The sequence below is a fragment of the Phodopus roborovskii genome, unplaced genomic scaffold, assembly GCF_943737965.1.
Source record: "Phodopus roborovskii unplaced genomic scaffold, PHOROB, whole genome shotgun sequence".
NCBI classification, from domain to species: Eukaryota; Metazoa; Chordata; class Mammalia; order Rodentia; family Cricetidae; genus Phodopus; species Phodopus roborovskii.
This window is the reverse complement of record NW_026126689.1, coordinates 6,984,243-7,003,551: the sequence shown is the minus strand read 5'-3', so window position 1 is coordinate 7,003,551 and position 19,309 is coordinate 6,984,243. Positions and strand designations below refer to the sequence as shown.

The following is a 19,309-nucleotide window of genomic DNA, read 5'->3' as shown; positions in this document are numbered from 1 at the left end:
AACTGGGGAATATCCCATCTCATGGATAGAGGAAGGCAATGCTGTCCTGCTCTGGGCTCTGCGTGCACGTATGCATACCGACACACAAACTGAATGAATGAGATAATATTTAAATCTGTACTGTCCAGTGAATGGGCCATGGCTGTCAAGCACTGAACATGCAGCTGGCATGACATAATTTAATTTTAATTAACTTGACTTTAAATGCCCACATGTGACACACATTAGATATCATGGCTCTGAAACACTACAGGCAGACTCATACTATATATATCGCATATAGTACAAGGATGACTGTTAGTGTTCAACTCTGCCAGAATTGTAAAGAGTTTGTAACTATGTTCTTAGATGAGATTGGCCTCTAATAGAATTTTTAAGGAATCTTCTTTATCCGTGTTAAGAATAGCACCTACTTAACTCACAGAAATAACTTGAGATCATGCCATCTTTTTCATTTTCTTAAAAGAACTTTAATTTTTTTTATCACACATTGTAGGAAAAGCATAATGAACTAAACTAAGCAAAAATATAGATAGTGAAATTATCCATAATCTCATTAGCCCCAAAGAAACATTAGTAGTAGTAGATGTACCAGCTACACCTGTTACCACAGGCCTGGAATCCCAGCCACTCCAAAGGCTAAGGCAGAAGGCACCTAAGCACTGTGCTGCATATTTTAATAATTATTTTTATGAATATGAGTGTTTTGCCTACATGCATGTATATATACCATGTGAGTGCTTAGTGCCTGCAGATGTCAGAAAGAAGAAGACAGGCCTCATGAAACTAGATTGTAGGCTGTCATGTAGGTGCTGGGAACTGAACCTGGGTCCTTCCTTCTGTAGGAGCAGCAAGTGCTCCTAACCACTGAACCCTCTCTCCAGCAATTTGTCTTTCATTCATGCAGCAAGTGTGAGAATGCTAGCCTTCTGGCCTTTCGTCTGAGTGGATACTGTTTCACGCTTGGCATTTGCAAGTATTTGGAGGGGAGTTGCATTCATGTGTTTGCAGGCGTGGATGCATGTGTGTGCTCATCCATGTGGAGACCAAAGGTCAATGCTGAGTGTCTTCTTCAGTTGCTCTCTGCCTCATATTTTCAGACAGAGTCTCTCCTGGTTGGTTTTTATTGTCAACTCAACAGAACCTAGAGTCACCTGAGAAAAGGGAACCTCAAGTAAGGAATGGCCAAGGTCAGCAGATTGGCCTGTGGCCACGTCTGTGAGGAACTGTCTTGACTGATGGCTGGTGCGGGAGGACCGGGCTCATTGTGGGTCTGATGGATCTGGACTGTGTAAGAAACCTGGCTGAGTACCACACACTAAGCGCCCTGACTTCCGTCAGTGATGGGGTGAGTGAAATACACCCTTTCCTCCCCTAAGTGCTTCGTGTTCATGGTATCTCAGCAACACAAAGAAAAGTAGAACAGACTTCCCTGAACCTGGGGTTTGCCCACTCAGCAATCCTGGAATAACAGACATGTGCCACCATGCATTTTACATGGGGACTAGGGATTGCATGAGAGTACTCAGGCCTACATTGCAAGCACTTTTCCAACCAGGCCCCAGATACGCTTTGATATTGAGATCATTCTTTCATGTAACTTGAGTCAGACCTAGGGAGACTACCCATTAACATCGCAGTCTGTTTTGGTTTGTTTGGTTTCTTTTGTTGTTGTTTGGTTTTTTGTTTGTTTGTTTGCTTGAGGTTGATTGTTTGGTTGGTTTTTTGAGACAAAATCACTGCAATCCAGGCTGACCTCAAACTCAAGAAGCTCTCCTACCTCTGCCATCCAAGTGCTGGGATTATCGGCATGAGCTAACACAACTTTACTTTCTTTTTTAAAGGCCTTTTTATTCAGTGTGTGTGTGTGCAGGTGCCTGGGGAGCCAAAAGATGCCAGGTCCCCTGAAGTTGAAGTTAGAGATGGTTATTAGCCATCAGACATGGGTGCTGGGAATTGAACTCTGAAAATATTTAGGGCTACATATTAAAACTGTCAGTTATAGAATGTGTGCTTAGCATGAACCAAGCCCTGGGTTTCATCCACAGCGCCAAGTATTACACACACGTGCTTGCATACATAGGATTCCCGTTTCTTAGGATCTTTGATGGAGCCCTGAGTGTGTTTTTGAGTTTGGAAGGTCAGCTGGGTTTTCATTTGCAACTTCAGCACGTGCCCTTTCACGTAACCAGAGCAAACTGCTGGCCCGTTACTTCCCGGCAAACGGCTCTTAACTGAGCAGTTCTGTGCTCACCGCCAAGTTCCATCAGGTTGCAGGTAACACAACAACCCTCTCGCTTAGGCTGCCTGTTTTGAAGCTAGTCTATCAACTCTCCTTTGGCATTGCTGAGTGCCCCTGCTAGATTTAATTACACGGTTTTAGAGATAAAACAGTGTCTGCCGTAGAATTCACCGATCTATTGAAAGTTTTCCTCGGAGCCTGCTTTGCTCTCCTCTACTGTTTCCATGGGATCCCCAAGCAATTCTAAGATTCGATTGAAATCTGTAATTTTACAACGATCCCTGCTCATCCCATGTCTGTCCCCCCACCACCACCACAGTGAGTTTCGTTCCTGCTCTCTTGGTGTGTTAACTTTTCAAACAGCTCTTTCCCATTATTCTTTGAATGGTTTTCTCCTGTTTTGTTATTGGTGGTGGTGGTGGTTTCGGGGTGTGTGTGTGTGTGTGTGTGTTGTGTGAGTGCGTGTGTAGTATGTGGTGTGTGTGTGTGTGTTGTGTGAGTGTATGTAGTATGTGGTGTGTGTGGTGTGTGTGTGTTGTGTGAGTGCATGTGTAGTATGTGGTGTGTGTTGTGTGAGTGCGTGTGTAGTATGTGGTGTGTGTGTGTTGTGTTGTGTGAGTGTGTGTGTAGTATGTGGTGTGTGTGTGTGTGTTGTGTGAGTGTGTGTGTAGTATGTGGTGTGTGTTGTGTGAGTGCGTGTGTATATGTGGTGCGTGTGTATATGTGGTGCGTGTGTAGTATGTGGTGCGTGTGTAGTATGTGGTGCGTGTGTAGTATGTGGTATGTGTGTGTGTGGTGCGTGTGTAGTATGTGGTATGTGTGTGTGTGGTTTGAATAGGAATGGCCGGCATAGGCTCATATATTTGAAGGCTTGCTCATTAGGGAGTCGTGCTACTTGACAGGGATTAAGAGGTGTGACTGTTGGAGGAAGAGTGTCCCTGGTGAAAGGCTTCGGGTTTCAGATGCTCAAGCCAGGCCCAATGTCACTCTCTTTTCCTGCTGCCTGCCAATCACAATGTAGAAATCTCAGTTACCTCTCCAGCACCATGTCTGCCTGTGAGCCACCACGCTTCCCACCATGATGGACGGAACCTCTGAACTGTAAGCCAGCCCCAACTGAACGCTTTCCTTCGTAAGAGTTGCCATGGCGTCATGGTGTCTCTTCACAACAGTACAATAGTGCCTAAGACTCTGTGTGTGTGTGTGTGTGTGTGTGTGTGTGTTTTGTATTTTGTTTGCTTGGAGACTGGAACCAAGACCTCACATAAGCCAGGCAAGTGTGCTACAACCAAGCCATAGCGACACCACGCTACCCTTCTGTCTCACAGCGCCCTCCTGTGTCCCTCTGTGAAGCCGAGGCACTGCCTCCCCTGCAATTTTCTGATATTCCTTGCTTTCCCAGAACTTTTGACTGTATGATAGTTATGTATGTAAAGTGCGACATGTGACATCTCTGTTCTGCTTGAAACTTTTCTTCCCTCTGGTATCTTAAAATACGCTGAGTGCAGATGGCATTGTTCCATGCAGCACTTTGTTCTTACAGTGACAAACACTGCAACCCAGAAAAACTTAAAGAAGAAAGGATATTAGCTTAGAGGTCTGTAGGAACAGATCCACAATGGTAGGGGAGGCATGGCACACTTTTAATCCCAGCACTCAGGAGGCAGAGGCAGGCAGATCTCTGTGAGTTCAAGGCCAGCCTGGTCTAAAAGCAAGTTCCAGGACAGGCTCCAAAGCAATACAGAGAAACCCTGTCTCAAAAACCAAAAAAAAAAAAAAAAAAGAAAAAGAAAAAGAAAAAAAAAAAAGGAAAAGAAAATTTCAGGTTTAACACAGCCAGGCTCCACCTCCTAAGGAACCAAGTTTTCAGATGTGTGAGGCCGTGGGGACAAACTCAGGGCACCAAAGTCTTACTCCTTCTTTCCTTTGTGTTTTTGTTTGTTTCTTTCTTTGTTTTTGTTATTTTGAAACAGGGTTTCTCTGTGTAACAGCTCTGGTGTCCTGGAACTCGCTCTGTAGACCAGGCTGGCCTTGAACTCTGCCTGCCTCTGCCTCCTTCCCAAGTGCTGGGATTAAAGGCCTGCGCCACCATGCCAGGTTTTGGTTTTGTTTGGAGACAAAGTCTCAGCCATCAGGCATGGGACTCGCTGTATTGACCAGACTGGCCTCAAACTCACAGAAAGCTCTGTCTGCCTCTGCATGTTGAGCACTGGAATTAAAGAGATGCAGCATCACACCCTGCCACAGGTCCACAGAGAACCTCTGCTCCATCCAAGAACTTCAGTTGAGTCTCTGGGCCTGTGCTCATCATAAAGGACTAGCCTGCCCCATGCCCTGGGGACTTGACAGGCAAAAGCATTAGACTCGGGGCCATGCCACAGCAGTTAGCCGTCCTTAGCCTTGACTCAGTTTCCCCTCACTAAACTGAGGAGCAAAGATATACAAAACCAGAGGGCTCTTGTGGTTTCAACCGATTTCTATTTGATTCCTCAAATTCTAAAGATCTTCAACCTAGGTCCATCTACCTAGAAAGAATTCGCTAAGACACCCTATGAGCACACATGAAAGTAATTTCCCTGAATTTTCACCAGGACGGAGTTATTTATCCTGAGTTCTAGGAAGGTCCTCCATGAACTCATGTGGGAGGAATCGTAGGCTAAATTGCTAAGAGAAAACCAAGAAGGACAGCAGAGTATACCCTGTCCCCTGTCATGGTTTGGCTGTGTGTGGTCTCAGTTACACACAGCCAACAGCGGACGGAGAATATCAAAGCAAAGATTCCAGAAAGAAACAATTCATAAATCTTTGTGATCACATCTGGTACTGCCCCCCCCACGACATCTGGTACTGCCCCCCTCTGGATGAGAGAGGCCCCTTCACGAGAGTGGTATGTCTGCTTTGCATACCCTACCCACCCAATACTCAAAGTGTGTCATCTCAGTCAGCAGGTGAACTCTGTCAGGATCACAGTGCTTGTGACAAATCACTAGAGCAGTAACGTAAGGGAGGCGGCAATCTATACGACAGGGAAGGACAACGAGCCCTCGTGGTGAACCCTGAAGCGCACGTAGGGGAAGGAAGGCAGCATGTGCAGAATGTGTCACTCTCTACTGTTTCCTGCATACACTGGGACTGTGTTCCCCACCCATAAGTGGGGGACTGCTGTAAGTAGCATACATACATAATACATACATACATACATACATACATGTAAAAACAAAAAGGAGAAATATTATTGTGACTATAACAAGTCTGAGGCCAGCCTGACATACATGAGACCCTGTCTCCAAAACAGACCTTTAAACGCTTTCAGAAGCCATCAAAATTGTCTCTCTGGCTATGGCTAAAACCATGCCTGACTCTTTTTACACACCTGCGTCCATGTTTTGCGAGTGGACTGTCCTTTTCCTCTATTCACACCTGGGTTTAAAGTGATAGTAAAACTTGTTCTTAATAATTCCAATTTTACCCGGGCATGGTGGCACATGCCTGTAATCCCAGCACCAGCACTCGGGAGGCAGAGTTTGAAGCCAGCCTGGTCTACAGAGCAAGTTCCAAGACAGCCAGGCCACACAGAGAGACCTTGCCTCGAACAAACAAACAAACAAACAAACAAAAACTTCAATTTTGGCCCATCCTGACTCATCCAAAATTCTTTTTTGCTGTAAAGTCGAGAATTCTAGCTTCACCTAAGAGGAGATCTCTGAAAGAACTCCCCAGGCCACTAAAGTAGCAAGATTCTTGGCAAGATTCTTGACGTTAGCATTAGGGTATAGAGCCAAAGAATCTTCCAACGATCTGCATCTGTCTACTCATTTCCCTAAAAATATTGCCACTCACTGGAAGACTCAATCAAGTCTGTTACAGATCCTGTATTGTGAGACAAATGGTATTTGCTTTTAAATATGATTATTGATTTTATTCAGCTATACAAGAAAATATAGGTTATTATAGCCCCTGAGAGGAATGTCGGGCACGCATGGCATCTCAGGCAGGGATCCATAAGAGGGCCGTTAGTTTGCATATGAAAGGCTCATCTGAGAGTGGGCTTCTGTCTCTAGGAACCTTACAGCACAGGGAGGAACAATCCCTCCCTAGGAGAGCTAAACTATGTACAGCCTCACAGAAAACAGTAAGCTGGCTGGTAAGGCACCTGAAACACCTCAACCTCTCTCATGCATGACTTAACAGTAGCTAAACGTTAGGGATAGCCTGGAGGTGTCTGGATTTACGGTCCTACCATTCTTTTGTATTAGGCATCTGCTGTGGGCTATTGCTTACAAAAGTAGCTCGGCAGCCTACTTCTCTTTTTATCTTCCTTCCCTCCTTTCTTGTCTGAAACCACAGCTCTTCCCGCCAAAATAGAATCTCTTTCCTCGCTTCCTGCAAGCCATGGAGCATGTTTTGGAAAATGGAATGCAGGGAAAGCTTTCTATAGCTGTGATAAAACATCGTGACCAGCAGTAAGTGGTAACACACACCTTTAGTCCTAGCACTCAGGAGGCAAAGGCAGGCAGATCTCTGTAAGTTCGAGGCCAGTCTGGTCTATGTAGCTACTTCCAGGATAGCCAGGGCTACACAGAGAAACCCTGTCTCCAACGAATACATTCTGACCAAAAAGCAACTTGGGGAAGAAAGGGTTTATTTGGCTTTGACATGTGGGCAGGAACTCAAGGCCGGAATCCAGAGGCAGGAAGTGCAAACCATGGAGAGTGTAGCTCACTGACTTGCTTCCCACGGCTTGCTTAACCTGCTTTCTTACAGAACCCAGGACCACCTGCCCAGGGATGCCACTGTCCACAGTGGGCTGGACCTCCCATATCAGTCACCAATCAAGACTTGCCTGTAGGCTAATCTGATGGAGGTGTTTTCATAACTGAGGTGCCCTCTTCTAACAGAAGCAAAGCCACGCCAGTTCTCAGCTTTAGAGGAGCCTGTGTATTTCTCCTCCTGGGTGCAGGCTCAGAGAAAGACTGCCCCCTGGAAGGAAGTCCCTTTGTTCCTGCCATCTCCAGTTCCTCGGTTCTGTGGTTAGAGGTGTGGATCTTCACATATGGTTTTCTGTGACCCCACAGATCGATCAAACCTGGGTCTTTGTGCTTGCTAGGCAAGCACTCCCCGAACTGAACTAGGTCCGGTCCCCTGATCAGAGGATGTCTAATGAACTTCTTCCTTCTAGTTTAATAAAGGAGAGGACAGGGTGACTCTCGGGGTACACTGAATAAGAATACAGGCCAGTGAGATAAAAGCACAGGACACCAGCATCAGAGGAGCCCTTACTATACTAGAATCCCAGGCAGCCAATAGTGTGGCTGGTGGGAGAGGCTCAGGAGGCTCCAAGCTCCCTCTCTTGCTGAGGATCTAAAGGCAGTAGCTGGCTCGGGGCAGGGAGACATTTTCTTCAGTGGTGTAGCCATCAGCGACTTGATCACACCACACAAATCACCCCTTGCCTGTGCTCCTTATAAGCAATCCTAATTCACTGGCTCAAACCAAAGGAGACAAAAAGGGAGAGTAGTTAACTGGAAGAGGAAGGGGATGAGTGGGAGGGGAGGGGCTGGCGAGACGGCTCAGCAGTTAAGAGCACTGACTGCTCTTCCAGAGTACCTGGTCTCCGATTCCCAGCACCCACACGGCAGCTCATAACTCCAGTTCCAGGGGATCTGGCACCTTCACATACCTGCAGGCAAAACACCAAATGCATATAAAAATAAAAATAGAAAATCTTTAAGAAAAGAAGGTGGTGGGGATGACTATGATCTAACTGCTTTATATATGAAAAAGGCATAGTGGAGCTCAGTATCATATACAATAAATGTATGCTAGTAAAGAACTTTAAAGGAGAAGCCAGCGGCCTAAGGGTGTAGCTGAGTGGTAGAGTGTGTGTGTAACACTCAAAAGGCTCTGAGTCAAAATCCTAGTATTGAGAAAGAAAACATTGGGGCTGGGGATATTGCTCAGTCAGGTTGCTCTGCGAGGCCGTGTTTGTTTAGGAGACAGACACACACACACACACACAGAGAGACACACACACACAGAGAGAGAGAGAGAGAGAGAGAGAGAGAGCTCACTATAGTTCCAGAAGGCAAGATTTAAGCATCCTACACAGACTGGTGGGGCACCATGATCCAACAAAGAAAGGTAGGATCATCCATTTTTCCTGGCTTGTTTATCTCTGCATATGCAAAAGCCTATGAGCCAAAGGAAGATTTTTATGCGAGGCATCTCCACCTTGAAAGAAGGTAGAGCCAATCCAAGTTGACAGATACTTTTCTCCCTTCCCACCCCATCCTGACATGTGTGCTACACCTGGCTGGTCCCTCTCCATTGGTCAGAAATTCATCTTGTAGATACACACTGGAGAGTGAGCACATGTCAGGCAAGACGGAAATAAGATATTACCTTTATTATTTTCTTTCCATTCTTTGGGACAGGGTTTCATGTAGCTCAGGTCATCCTCAACTCCTGACATTCCTGACTCTACCTCCCAAGTGCTAACATTACAGGTGCCCAGCAAACACTGCCTTTATAGGGTGAATGTATGATCAGTCACACAAAACTTCCCATGCAAAGTAAATCAAGGAGGAGGAAGTGCATGATTTAGTCGACTGATTAATCGATGGATTTAAATATCTTTGCTACTGCTACCGTGGCACACACTTGTAGTGACTGATACATGAGGTCCTTTTGACTATGAGAGTTTGAAAACAGCCTGAGCAGCATAACAAGACCCTATCTCAATAAAAATGGAATAAATAAAATATAACTTCACATGAGTAATTAATTAGACATTAATCCAAAAGTTTCTTCAATATTTGCCCAGATGCAGCTAAATTGGCCGAGTGTTTGCAGGGTATGCACAAAGCTGTGGGTTTGATCCCCAGCACTGCACACCTGGGCATGCTGATGCATGCATATAATCCCAGTACATCCTGCAATTTTAGAGCTTTGGCAGTATAAGAAAGAGGATCGTAAGTTCAAAGTCATCCTTAGCTGTATAGTGAGTTCGAGGCCAACCTGGGCTACTTGAGACTTTGTCTCAAAACAACCAAATATGTGTGTGTATGCATATGCATACATAATATATTTGCATACATATACGTGTGTGTGTGTGTGTGTGTGTGTGTGTGTGTGTATGCACATACACGCATTGCTTTGCAAGCGCCAGCTGGGCAGAGACACACCCAAGAGAGTGCTCCCATCCTTCATTTTTTCAAGTTCTCACGCACACTCAGAAGCTAGTTCCCAGAAGCTGAGTTCTAACTTGGTTTGACACCGGTTCTCATTATGTAATCCAGGCTGTACTGGAACTGACTATGTAGACCAGGCTGGCCTCAAACTCACAAAGATCCTCCTGCCTCTGCCTCCCAAGCGCTGGGATCAAAGGCTCAGTGTAACTTTTTCAACATGTAAACACTTCATTGGCTTTTGCAGAAAGAAAGCAAAATTACAGTAGAAGAATAATACATTTCATATACAATAACATATTGTACTATACTATATGTGACATACGTCACCCTGAACAACTATGTAGGAAACAGAACGTACTATGTCTTTCATGAGAATATGCTAACAGTGCCCTTCAGAGAGACCAGAGACAGGCACTTTCCACACCTATGGGAGGAAGGAAGACGGAACACAATATGACCTTCAAGGGTATGCCCTCCAACTGTGTCCCAATTCTCGGCTCCCACCGTCTCCCAATAGCCCATGACACTTTGAATCCATAGATGTATGGATGCATTTAGGAGGTCAGAGCCCTCAGATCTAATCCGATTCCAAAGGCCACACCTTTGATCCCTGCAGAGATGGCTCAATAGTTAAGAGCCCTTGCCCCTCTTGTACAGAACTCAGGGTGGCTCCCAGCACACACACAGTGGCTCACAACCATCTGTAACTCCAGGTCCAGAGGACCCAGTGTCCCCTTCCAGTCTCTGTGGTCACCTACATGTAGGTGGGGCACATAAACTCATGAAACTACTCGTACACACACAGTAAAAATTATTCGCTTTTTTTGGCTTTTCCAGACAGGGTTTCTCTGTCTTGCAGCCCTAGCTGTCCCGGAACTCACTCTGTAGACCAGGTTGGCCTCATTTCACAGAGGTCCACCTGCCTCTACTTCCTGAGTGCTGGGATTAGAGGTGTGAGGCCGGCAAAAATTAAATAAATTTTAAAATGAAAATGGAGCCAGGAGTGATGGCTTATACCTGTAATCCCAGCACCTGAGAATTTGAGTCAGGAAACTTCAGGCGACCCTGGGCTACAGAGTGAGGCCCTGAATAAAAGAGACAAATAAGTAAGTAAATCATGAAGCAATTTACATAAGCTCTAAATGTTACTTAAAATAAAATTTATACTTTGACCATATACCAATAAAATTAAAAAGAAAGTCACTATATATGCCACAAAATATACATGAGTTTTATTTATGAATGAGCCGATGCTTAGCAAATAGAAAAATGAATGCTTAGCAAATAGAAGAATATATTCGATAATCAGGCAGAGTTTATCACAAGAATTTAAAGATGTTTTAATATTATAAAAACATTTAATGCACTCAATTATGTACGTGATTAAAATAAAGCTACATTAAGAGAGAGAGTCATATCAAGCTATCAAGCCTCTGAGAAATAAGAAGAGAGTATTTCGTGGGGCCTTTGATCTGGCCCATGCACGTGACAGAGACCCCAAATTAGCCCCCCAGCATGACAGGCCCTGTAGCCACCCGCATCTCCCCTTTCTAAGGGGACTTTTAAATAAATCCCCCCCTTGCCTCGGTACCGCGTCCCTTTACTTCATTCGCCTGTCATGGGGTAAGCACCAGACGTGGTAACAAATACTGAAGATCATTTTCACCCACACAAAAAGATAATTTTGTAGACTAAATTCCGAGAGAACTAAAATTAAAATGAAATATTATAGGCTTGAATAAAACGTCCCAACAATGGTTACAGACCAATAACCATCACATATGGGAGCACAACGGTGATACATGCAAGAAAACGGTACCATACATGTCCACCATGTCTATCTATGTAAAGGGCGTGCACTGAGCTACGCCATCCCATTAAGGACTTAGGATGGCTGACAACAAATATATAAGAGAATGACAAAGTATGAACAGTAATGATAATAAATGCAATTTCTTCTTCAGACAGGGCCTCACTATGTAGCTCTGGCTAGCCTGGAACTCACTATGTAGATCAGGGTAGCCTTGAACTCAGACAAACTTGCCTGCCTCTACCTCCATAGTGCTGGGACTAAAGGCAAATACTACCATGGCGGACCTTTTTTTTTTTTTTTTAATGCCTCACATGGGCAAGACTCTGGGTTTGATCCTAGCACACATACACAACAAATATCACTAGGAAAAAAGTCACAATTAGAAATTTAAAAAGAAAGAAAGAATGTAAAACACAATTTGAGAAGTATTGTCATTGACAACCAAACCGGAGAGACCTAAGTTATGAGTTTACTGTCCATTAGGAGGGACCTGGGTTCTCGCTTGGAAAGGACATTTTTACAAGTCTCCTCTCTCTGGCCTCATGATAAAAGTCTCTCTAATAAGGTAAGTTTGACTTTATGAGAACTCACTGAATTGCCGCTAGTTTTCAAATGTCATATTACGGAAATGTCATTACGGAAACCCTTCTCTTCACACAACGACACTGAAGAACATGATCACAACAGATATCTGCAAATCCCATGATGAAAACGGTACAATGAGAGGGAACAGAGGGGCTGGAGGAAGGCAGGATGGTCTGTCCCCTTCCACAGAAGACACAGATAGGAGGAAGGAGTGAACTACGCATCCTTCAAGATACAGCAGCTGAGCTCTGGAAGGCTCGGTAAGCGGTGAGAGCTCTGGAAGGCTCGGTAAGCGGTGAGAAGTGACTGGATGAGGTAGATTGTTAGCTGTGATACTGACTGAAGATGGACCCATAAAGTTGAATATCATGAACACAGAATGGATGATGGCACAGAGGGCCCCAGCAACAAACTGCAGCATGGGAAATTCACAAAATCTAGACACACATGAAGCAGGGTCAGAGGAGACTGCTCATCTACACAGACATTTAAAGAAACGTGGATCAAAAGATAGCATCGTTCAGCACCTACAAGTCAAGCAAAGGTATGGAATGCTTTTAAACTCAGTATAAAATGAGACACAAATACACCCGACACAAAATCAGATATTCCAAAATAAGGTAGACAACTAAACTATATAAACAATTCTGTGCAAAAGGGACTATGTGTAAACCCAAGTAACAAGTAATACGCAGAGTGTGCAAACTCTGTGATATCCAATGTAAGCTGTGAGAACGGGGTCTAGAAAATGCCTGCGGACACAGAAGGCAGCAAGAACCTGCCCTCCATCCCGTGGCGGGAAAGGCACCCAGGAACTGAAGACACAGGATACACCTTCAGGATTTGCCCTGGACTGATCCCCGCGCTCAGGATTTTACCCTTTGCCGGCACCAGATCCAATCTCACCCACAAGTGTATTTTTATTTCCACCCTGGGTTCGCGAAATCAGGGATGAGATAGGTATTAAAGCTGCCAATGTTATTCAGTAAGGGAAGAAAAAAAGGCTACCAACTCCAGCTCAGCCGAAGCCTTGCTTCTGATCCTCCCAAACGGACAAGCTGCTTCTTCAAGGTTTACTGGGCTTCCTGGGGGATTGAGCAGGGGCGGGAGCCAGAGGCCTGGCTTCTGTGGGCCCAGCCCCAGGGGCCCCTTGCTTCTCGATGACTCCTGAGTGCTCAGCAGAAGCCGAGCTGTCTGAAAGGAAAAAGAGAGATGAGTTTTCTGTTTTCATTTCATGTTGAGATCAACATGGGAGGGAATGGGGTAGACCGGAGCAAAACAATTGAGAAATGAATAAATAAACATGAAAATAAACAGAGTGGCGAATATTTCTGATATTAAATTTGTTGAAAAAAAAAAAATAGTAAGCTAATGCCATTTTGCCCACACCCAGATCAGCACTTGCTCGCAGAGTTACAACAAAGTGGATCCCCGTGCAACTTCAGGATGCTTGAGTAAGAATGGCCCCCCTGAGCTCCTATATTTGATCTTGGATAAAATTAGAAGGATTAAGAAGTGTGGTCATGTTGGAGGATGTGTGTCCCTGGGGTTGGGCTTTGAGGTTTCAAGAGTCCATGCCAGGCCCAGCCTCCCCCTCTCTCCCTCTCTCCCTCTCTCTCTCCCTCTCTCTCGCTCCCTCTCCCTCTCGCTCTCTGCCTGTGGATCAGGACACAGCTCTCTGCCACCTCTCCAGCACCCGCCTGCTGCTCCTGCCACCAAGCTCCTTGCAATGATAACGGACTAAGACTCTGAAGCTGGAAGCAAGGTCCCATTTAAATGTTTTCCCCATTAAGCGTCACCTTAGGCCGCGCAGTGGTGGCACACGCCTTTAATCCCAGCACTCGGGAGGCAGAGGCAGGCAGATCTCTGGTCTACAAGAGCTAGTTCCAGGACAGCTTCCAAAGCCACAGAGAAACCCTGCCTCGGGGGAAAAAAAAACGTGTATGAGTGTTTGCTGCGTGTATGTACGTGCGTGTATGTAAGTGCTGCGTGTATGTGTATGTGCACGCATGCAGTGCCTGTTGAAGTCAGAAAAGGACATCGGATTGCACAGAGCCTGAGTTAGGCTGTGAGCCACCTTGTGGGTGCTGGGAACTGAACCTGGGTCCTCCACAAGACTCTAAACAGCCCAGCCATCTCTTCAGCCTTTCCTGAGGCGTGCAACTTTATTTCTAGCCTGTTGCCTGTAGTGTGGTTCAAAATTACTTAAAAATGAAAATAGGAAAACTTTAGTGAGTTGACAAAAGAAAACCACATGGACATTATTCTTCACCGGCCATCTCCCTCCCATGTTCCCAGCTCACTTAAGATGATTCTACTAAATTCTTGACCTCCCCCCCAAAAAAAAATTTTGTCCAGAAGCTACCATGTTCAAATATGTGGGCAAGTTTTCTAACTTGGCAAAATCTCCTCTCCTTTGGTTAGAATTGTATTTCCATAACATAAATGTTAACTGGGGCAACAAAGACGGCCCAGTGGCTGAAAGCACTTGCTGCTGTAGTCAGGACCAGAGAGCAGAACCTACATTACACAGTTGACGGACTGCAAAGGCATCTGATGCCCCCTTCTGGCCTTCTCTGGGACACACACACACACACAGACACACACACACACAGACACACACACAGACACAGACAGACAGACACACACACACACATGCATACACACATACATGCACACACACAGACACAGACACACACACACAGATACACACACACACACACACACAGGCACACACACAGACACACATGCACACGTACACACACATACACAGGCACGCACACAGACACACACACAGGCACAGACACACATACACACACACACAGGCACACACACATACACACGTGCACACACATGCACACACACACAATTATAATAATAAAGTAAAATGCTGACAGTCCTAACCTCCCCAAGGAAAGGGCTTAATTAGCAAATGAAAAGTTTTGTCTCCAGCCTCACTTCCAGACCTATCATTGCTGCTCTTACTGCACAGTGCAGAACCTCAGCACACACACACACACCTCCTCACACACACACACCTCCTCACACACACACACCTCACACACACACACCTCCCCACACACACACACCTCACACACACACACCTCCTCACACACACACACACCTCCTCACACACACACACCTCCTCACACACACACACCCTCACACACACACACCTCCCCACACACACACACCTCCCCACACACACACACCTCACACACACACACCTCCTCACACACACACACCTCCTCACACACACCTCACACACACACACACACACACCTCCTCACACACACACACACACCTCCTCACACACACACACACCTCCTCACACACACACACACACACCTCCTCACACACACACACACCTCCTCACACACACACACCTCCTCACACACACACCTCACACACACACCTCACACACACACACCTCCTCACACACACACACCTCCTCACACACACACACCTCCTCACGCACACCTCCTCATACACACCTCACACACACACACACCTCCTCACGCACACCTCCTCACACACACACACACCTCACACACACACACACCTCACACACACACACCTCCTCACACACTCCTCACACACACACACCTCACACACACACCTCCTCACACACACACCTCACACACACACACCTCCTCACACACACCTCACACACACCTCCTCACACACACACACACCTCCTCACACACACACCTCACACACACACCTCCTCACACACACACCTCCTCACACACACACACACCTCCTCACACACACACACCTCCTCACACACACACACCTCCTCACACACACACACACCTCCTCACACACACACACACACCTCCTCACACACACACACCTCCTCACACACACACCTCACACACACCTCCCCACACACACACACCTCCTCACACACACACACCTCCCCACACACACCTCACACACACACACACCTCCTCACACACACACCTCACACACACACCTCCTCACACACACACACACCTCCTCACGCACGGCTCTCTGCCTACCTTCATCTTCAAGCATCTTGCGCAGCCTCGTGTGTTTGTAGATACAGATTATCTGGAAGTTCACAACACTTGAAGCATTCAGTTCTTGGTCCTCCAGCAACTTCAGGGTGGTGGCTTGGACGAGCTTGTGGGACCGTTTGCAGGTCTGAAGTGTACATTCACCCCGGACATAGGATTTGCATACATGAAACTTGTTGCATCTGTCCTTGAGGTTGCAGTAGCCATAAAGGACATCGCCACCTTTGTTGTACAGCAAACAGACCTGGGGCAGATACGAGGCAATGCGAGGGATACGTATCAAGAGCGTGCTATGTAGCCCAGGCTGGCCCTAAACTCTCAACCCTAGCCCTGCCTTAGCCTCTGGAGAGTTACAGGCTTGCACCATCACACTCACCTACTTTTTATTCTTCTCGCTCTTTATGGGGGGGGTGCGGTCCTGACTGTCCTGGAACTTGCTTTGTAGAGCAGGCTGGCCTCGAACTCAGAGATCTACCTGCCTCTGCCTCCCAAGTATCCGGACTAAAGGCGTGTGCCACCACTTCCCTTCAAACACATTTTGTTTAAAGTTTATTAATATACCCTACTTCATGTGAGCTCTCCCTAAAATTCTTTCTGCACTGAAGCTAGGGATCTGATTACATCTGAATTGTGGTTCCTCAAAGATGAGAGAATGCCTCATGCTATAGAACGGGATATCCTGGAGCTATGTGTCTGCCCCTCCTGCCTCTGACAGCAATGTCTATGATAGATTATTTTTATAAAATTTGGCTGGGTAGTAGTGGCACATGCCTTTAATGCCACAACTTGGCAGGAGGATCACTATGAGTCCCAGGCCAGGCTGGTCTTCAGAGCTAGCTCCAGGACAGTCAGAGCTGTTGTTACACAGAGAAACCCTGTCTCAAAAACCAACAACAACATCAAAACTTTTATTTTTATTTCATGTGCATTGCATGTGTGTCTGTGTGAGGGTGTCTGATGCCCTGGAACTGGAGATAGAGACAGTTGTGAGCTGCCATGTGGGTTCTGGGAATTGAACCCAAGTCCTCTGGAAGAGCAGCCAGTGCTCTTAACCACTGAGCTATTTCTCCAGCCCCCACAAATATGCTAATTTTACCATTACAGCAATCAAAGGGGGTACATTTTAAGTATCTAGAACCAAATCATACTGCTTCAAAGCCATTAAAATTACATCCAAAGTAGTGATGGGAGGTGGCTGCCTGAGATCACAGCACTTGGGAGGTGAATTAACAGAAGATTAGCTAAATAAAAATTTCACTGCCAGCCTGAGCTAATGAGCTACATAAGATCCTATCTCAACTAACAAAACAAACATAGATTAGTGAGATGCCAGGTGCACCACGCCTTTAGGCCCACCCAGCACTGGGAGGCAGAGGGAGGCTGAGCTAGTTCCAGGACAGCCAGAGCTACACAGAAAGAGCCTGCCTCGAAAAAAAGAAAAAGATCAGTGATAAAGAGAGGTCGCGGTCGTGGGTAGGACCTGGCCTCTCAGCGACTCACCTCTGGGAAAAGGCAGGGGTCGTTCTGCAGCAGGAGGATTCGAAGCTGCGCTTCATTGAGGCCAAAAAGCCCGCGGTTTTTCATGACCTGGATGTTGATAGGTGTGTGGATATCGTGAGACAGAGCGCAGGTAGACCTAGAAGAGTTCAGAGCAGTCGGAAGCCCGGGTGAAAAGGCGGAAAGAGGCTGGTGGTCTAATTCTTTGCCTTCGGGCATTTCCCCAAGGGAATTCCCCAAGTTCTTATAAAATTAGTTTTGTGGCAATTCTGTTTCCAGGAGTCATTTCCTGTTCAGTGAGCACATAGAACTAAAGCTAAGGGTAGGTGCCCTTCCCAGGGTACTCATCCGTTTTGCAGGGACTAAAACTTGATCTTCAGACCAACAGCTGCTGATTTCCTATTGTCCAACAACACTATAAGAACTAGAAGCCTCCCTCCCGGATTGCTGCAAAGCTGGGCTTGGGAAGGATACTTGGGCTATGTAGCCGCCAGGCCCTGAACCCCATCCGGCCACCAGTTCCCTGAGGTTGGACTAGACCAGCTTTTTAATCCCTAATAGGCTGTGATTACCGAAGGAGGAAGGGAAGGAACAGAATGTCCCAGGGCCATGGGGCCCTCAGATGTCCCTCAATGCGGCCCTTGACCAGAGTGAACTGGAAAGTCACAACAAGGGGATTTAACCTGGCTGGCGTTGTGGCGCATCCTAGCATGCTGGGGTAGGGCTAGCAATTATTTTTTTTTGGGGGGGGGATTAATAAACCTCAGTGGAGAGGACCGTCCATGACACACCTCTCTGCTACAAGGAGCCTAAGAACGGTCTGCACCGAAGGTCTTTGTCCCATCCCGCCCGCGGCTAGCCGAGCAGCATCCGGAGGGCGCGTCCCGCCCGCACCCAGCGTCCCACTGGGGACTGAGATCTCCAGCCTCACCAGCAGTCGCGGTGGGGGCACTTGCCCAGCATGTGACGGCGACACAAGTGCAGCTGGTCGCAGGCCTGGCACTCCCCGCGTTGATAGCGCGCGCAGAGGCGCGCGGAGGTCACGGCCACCACCCTGCAGGCCGTGGCGCCGCCGCCCGCGCCCGCGCCCGCGCCCGCCGCCACCTCGGCCTCCGGGTCCCACGGGCCGTCGCGCAGCTCCACCTCCTGCAGCAGGAAGCGCTCGGGGCCCGCGCGCCGCAGCACCGCCCGCAGCTTCGCCTCGGACAGCTCCACGTGGCCGCGCAGGTCCGGCAGGAACATGCGGCCGCCGTGAGCACACAGCACTTTGGTGAGGAACGCGCACACCGTGAGGTCCGCCATGGCCCGTGGAGCCCGCGCCGCGCGTCCCCGCCAGTCCGGGGCCCGCAGGCTCCTCCCCGCCGCGAGCGCCGCTGGAGCTTGGGAGCTGTCGGGGGGCCGGGCCTCACAAGGCCGGGCCTGAGCCGCAGCAGCCTTCCCGGCTCCTGGGTCTATTGCAGAAACCCGGGAGGGATGCAAAGATTATAAAGCAAGCATTGGTGTCGTGCACCCGGCCTGGTGGCTCACGCCTGCAATGCCAGCCCCTGGGAAGTGGAGGTTGGAAGAATAAGGGGTTGGGGGCCAGCGTGGGCTGCATAGGGAGCTGGAGGCTAGCCCGGGCTACACGACACCCTGTCTCAAAAAAAAAAAAAAGGAAGGAGTCAGCAGTGAAGACTGGGGGGGGGGGGGGGGGAGACCTGTTCTCGAGTTTGGGCTCTGGAACCCATGGTGGAAAGAGAGAATTGAGTGCGAAAATGTGCTCTCTAGCCTCCGCATGCGCTGACCTGCACTAACACACACACACACACACACACACACACACACACAGGACACAGACGCTGACACACACTATGCACACACATACTGGATGAAGCTGGTAAGGTGGTAAAGAGATGCCTGGCGTTGGTGGAGGGCCTCGCTGAAGAGTAGCCACTAGCCA

General features: G+C 47.5%; 1 protein-coding gene across 1 annotated transcript; it reads right to left on the bottom strand.

Moving 5' to 3' along the window:
* Nucleotides 1-12,795: 12,795 nt before the first annotated feature.
* Nucleotides 12,796-18,706, bottom strand: Zc3hav1l (zinc finger CCCH-type containing, antiviral 1 like). The gene is made up of 4 exons (XM_051174647.1): nt 18,302-18,706; nt 17,374-17,509; nt 15,856-16,117; nt 12,796-13,024 (listed from the first exon to the last, which is right to left on the bottom strand). Exons 1-4 carry the CDS (start codon nt 18,670-18,672, stop codon nt 12,897-12,899), a joined length of 897 nt encoding a protein of 298 aa, XP_051030604.1. The 5' UTR covers nt 18,673-18,706; the 3' UTR covers nt 12,796-12,896.
* Between the last annotated feature and the right edge of the window lie 603 nt (nt 18,707-19,309).